The sequence below is a fragment of the Parambassis ranga genome, unplaced genomic scaffold (genome assembly GCF_900634625.1).
Source record: "Parambassis ranga unplaced genomic scaffold, fParRan2.1 scaffold_22_arrow_ctg1, whole genome shotgun sequence".
NCBI classification, from domain to species: Eukaryota; Metazoa; Chordata; class Actinopteri; family Ambassidae; genus Parambassis; species Parambassis ranga.
The window spans coordinates 3228212-3232508 of NW_021144778.1; the positions used below are offsets into that span (position 1 = coordinate 3228212).

Here is a 4297-nt window from a genome sequence, read left to right on the forward strand (position 1 = left end):
ACGCAGAGCTTGCTGCCACTTTAACACCATGCTTTCAAGTAAGCATTGAGAAACCTTGATTGTCAGGTGCCATGGCGAGAAGAAGAAGAAGAAGAAGAAGAAGAAGAAGAAGAAGAAGGAGAAGAAGAAGAAGAAGAAGAAGAAGAAGGAGAAGAAGAAGGAGAAGAAGAAGAAAAAGAAGAAGGAGAAGAAGAAGAAGAAGAAGAAGAAGAAGAAGGAGAAGAAGAAGAAGAAGGAAGAAGAAGAAGAAGAAGAAGAAGGAGAAGAAGGAGAGAAGAAGAAGAAGAAGAAGAAGGAGAAGAAGAAGAAGAAGGAGAAGGAGAAGAAGAAGAAGAAGGAGAAGAAGAAGGAGAAGAAGAAGAAGAAGAAGAAGAAGAAGAAGAAGAAGGAGACCACCGGTGCTGCAGGTAGGGTTCAAAGTTTTCGGTTCGCTTAATCTCGGCTGACAGCGCTTTTTATTAAATGTACTGAATGTTGACTTGTAGGAGCCTCCACCGCGACCGTACTATGGAGCGAAAGGAGCTTTGTGTTCAGCTACGGAGCGGAATCAGTGAGTGTTTGTTTGTTCGAAGCTAACGTTAGTATTAGCCGCTTCATTTGTTTTGCATTGACTTGTTAGCCGCGAGCTATTGTAATGCTACCGCTAGCCTAGCCTAGCCGGACTATTGATGGGCTTTTAAGCTTCGTTTCTCAAATAATGCAAACTTAAATGAAGTGTCCATAACTCCAATAATGTCCTGTTACTCTTTGAATGTTACATACAACTTGACAGAACCTTTGTCAATGCAAGCTGATTGAATTTGTTGTTGTCCTATATTAGCACTGTGCATTAGAGTACTGTTTTAAGATAAGATAAAACTTTATTAATCCCGAAGGAAGTTCTTGTGCCAGAGGTATCAAGTTACATTAAATGCAGTTAAGTACAGAGTATCAGAGTATACGTGTCACTATAATCCAATCAGAGTACAGTACACAGTATGAGCACAATACATGATACATGGATACAAATCTGGAGATATAAGGTGCTAAGTAAACAGAAATATAGACCTCGTAGTCTCAGTCTACGGCTGAATGTGCTCCTGTAGGACAGCAGTGTGTCCTGCAGGGGGTGAGACGTGTTGTTATGAATACTGAGGAGTTTCCTCAGCATCCTCCTCTCCGTCACCTCCACCACAGACTCAGACTGTTAAACTGCAAAAATCAAAGACCATGATTCTAACAGTGTTGCCTCCTCCAAGTAGGTGTGTGCTCTGTGCAGCAGGTAGATGATGGCGTCCTCCACTCCAATACCAGGCGGGTAAGCAAACTGCAGGGGGTCCAGTGATGGTTCCACAACAGCACCAGGTGTTTCAGGACCAGCCTCTCCAGAGACTTCATCACATGTGGAGTCAGAGCAACTGGTCTGTAGTCGCTGTGTGTGCTCGGATGTTTGGTCTTTGGAACAGGAATGCCTGGTGTAAAATAATATGGTTCAATATTACAGAACATGTACATTATATCAATATACACTGATGACCACTGACAGTTTGTTAATGTATATTGATTAATGTTGTATGTGGTCTATTTTGACATTATATTTATTGATGTACATTGATGGATGTTACATTGATATTGAATTGGGAAATGTATTTAATGCAGCTAGTAATAATCATGTTATCTGTGTGCACCCTAACTGAAACCCTGGCCCTGTGTCTCAGCCGCCGTTTGAGTGCGTCCACAGGGACAGTGTGAATCGTGCCTTCCCTGTCTTCCAGTCTACTGATGGATTCGCCTGTGCCATGCTAGGTTGTTCCCGCCCCTCCATACTGTCAATAAACGGCGAGCTGAGCCAAAACAGAAGTGGATTTTGTCTTCATATAAAAAATACTAGGCTATCTAATAATAATAAAAATAATAGGCTGTCAGCTGACAGTTTTATCCATTTGCTTTCATTGGAATTTGTTTTGAAAGAATAAACATTAAAGTTACATAATAAACTCAATGTTGTTTTGCAGTGAGTATGACAGGACAGCCAGCCCCTGTAAACCAGAGCGGTGGAGTACAACATCCACGGGGAAAAGAACCACGGGGAGCTGAAGCAGCTTCCACACGTGGGTGTAGTACTCACACATGTTATTCACATTTTGACCGATAATCAATTCATATCATTTGATACTGCTGTGAGTGTGATGGTGCATCTGTTTGCCATCATGTCCTCCAGAAGATGTGTTGATGGAAGACAGTGGACCCAGTAGAAGTTTTGAGAAAGCCCAGAGAAGAAGGGCGGCATGGATCCGTGGGGGTTCCAGCATGTACAGAAAGCCTCAGGCACAGCTTCATAAAAGGCATATGGATATCCAAGAACAGCTGAGGACAATCCGGCAAGTAACCGGTTCAGAGTCTGTCGAGGGTTCATTTCATGTCCGACTGAGGATAGAGTTACTAATTATTTTCATTTCACACTGACAGTCATTGCACCTTTTCTGTTCTTCTATCATTTCAGCCAGCAGAAGGAGGAAGACGACACAGATAACATGGTAAAAACACATTATCACCAAGTCGATGCTGAAAGAGTTTCTATATGCAGGAGCCTATATATCTTAGGCCATCAGGCTGATCAGTTCCTGTGTATCTATATCATAAGCCCTCTGTGCCTTTGCCCATAATTAATGGAGATTAAGCACCGATATAGCAGCCTATTGACTGTTGTGTTGTGTTGGTCTCAGTGGTTGTAGTTGTGTACAGATGTCTTCACCTTTTTACATTCAACAAAGTAACTCTGGTGTACATTTGTTTTGTAGTAATGACCTGGGTTTAAATTGAGCGCTAAACAAGACGATGTGCCTGTGTAGAGCAGGCACAGTGTGCAAAGGAGGTCAGTCTTATAAAATGTATACTGCCACTAACAATGATGCAAAATGCTCTTCCAACAGAGGCTGAACTTCTACATCCAAAGAGGGATGGACCTCGTAAATGTGGCTCCCCTGCAGGACACATGGCTGGAAACCATTAGAGGAAGGATTCCCTGCCACCTGCAGAGCTTCAGGACAACAATGGAGCTGCTGGTGGATGAGATTAAGGATGACTATTTGACCAGCATCAAGACAATAATCTGTATTTATTCACTTACCCTCAAAAGCACGAGTCTTAAATAGATGCAAACATGCATCCTACATGAATCAGTTTGTGCTTCCTGTGTTTATGATTGCAGTGAAGGATTCATTTGAAGGTTTAAAGGAAAGTGACGAGGAGGAAGCAAAAGATCTGCCCCCTCACAGACTTGAGTAAGTCAGGGGGATGTGATCAGAGGACACATACATAGTAAACACTGCTTCCAATGCCTCTAATGACTGAGCCATACATGGATAACTTGTTGTCTTGGTACAAGCAAACTCGTAATAAGCTGCAATGGGAAAACGTTCGAATCATTAATTGACTGTTGTGCATTAGCTCTGTTATGCTTTCATTTTAGGGTGGAAATACTGCCAAAACCATGGAACCAATGGTTTGTCCGTGCACGAAAGAGGATGCATAACAAGCTGTATTCTATCAACCCTACCATGTTGCAGGTGATGCACATTTGGGATGTCTCTTACAAGTGAGTATGCTCTAACACATTTTTTATTTACTTCATTTTATGTGATTTGGTTCTTATAAATGTAGGAGTTTGATCTTATCTTATCTTGATTATAAGCTGTATTCACAGTTACTCAGTGCATTGTGATACTCCTGTGCTATTCTCACATTTTTAACATTACTGTGGTGTAGACCTATATATCCCCATTGATTTTGACCCTCTGCTTCCTACTTGCAGAACTCTCCGTCTGGTAGATGTAGAGGAGTTCCGCTGCAGAGAGGAGTCCATTGAGCTCTCTGTGTTTCAGCAGATAGTCAACCGGCAGGTTGATCATGCTAGAGGTGTCCTCCTGAAAAAGTAAGTTGACATCATGACATCACAGCAGCAGAGCTTGCCTCGGTCTCAAAGTTAATAGCTATGTGTTTATATGAGATATTGTATGAATTTGGAAATGGTTGCTATTTAAAAATAGCTTCTTAAATTGAATCTCAGGATAATAAAACAGGAACAAACTGAACTGTTCTCCTCCACATGTGATTAAAGACAGACATATATGCAGCATGACTTATGTTAACATTTCATGCTGTTGACCTAGTGCGTTGGTTTAGGTTTGAAACGTTTCTATCTTTTAAAAACGGTCACTTGCATTAAAAGCTGCTGCATTATGGGAATTGGGACTTAATGTTCTTGTCATGATCACTGTTTTATTTTGTCTGCTTCCTTTGTTTGAGTTTATTTAAA

At 41.4% G+C, this 4297-nt stretch overlaps 1 protein-coding gene and 1 long non-coding RNA gene across 2 annotated transcripts; both read left to right on the plus strand.

Annotated features, from left to right (window-relative positions):
• Positions 1–2071: 2071 nt before the first annotated feature.
• LOC114430299 (dynein heavy chain 7, axonemal-like) lies at positions 2072–3134 on the plus strand. The gene is made up of 4 exons (XM_028398603.1): positions 2072–2090; positions 2201–2360; positions 2483–2516; positions 2913–3134. Exons 2-4 carry the CDS (start codon positions 2212–2214, stop codon positions 3132–3134), a joined length of 405 nt encoding a protein of 134 aa, XP_028254404.1. The 5' UTR covers positions 2072–2090; positions 2201–2211.
• Positions 3135–3201: 67 nt separating this feature from the next.
• Positions 3202–3878, plus strand: LOC114430281 (uncharacterized). Its single transcript, XR_003669984.1, has 3 exons — positions 3202–3263; positions 3452–3577; positions 3794–3878. It is a non-coding gene; the product is annotated as an uncharacterized LOC114430281 (long non-coding RNA).
• The last annotated feature ends 419 nt before the right edge of the window (positions 3879–4297 follow it).

Bases quoted from the DNA above. Each gene is read 5' to 3' on its own strand.
- LOC114430299 (XM_028398603.1), top strand. From the start codon at position 2,212: ATGGAAGACAGTGGACCCAGTAGAAGTTTTGAGAAAGCCCAGAGAAGA. The intron at 2,361-2,482 runs GCAAGTAACCGG...CTATCATTTCAG, and splicing joins GAACAGCTGAGGACAATCCG to CCAGCAGAAGGAGGAAGACG. The intron at 2,517-2,912 runs GTAAAAACACAT...CTCTTCCAACAG, and splicing joins AAGACGACACAGATAACATG to AGGCTGAACTTCTACATCCA.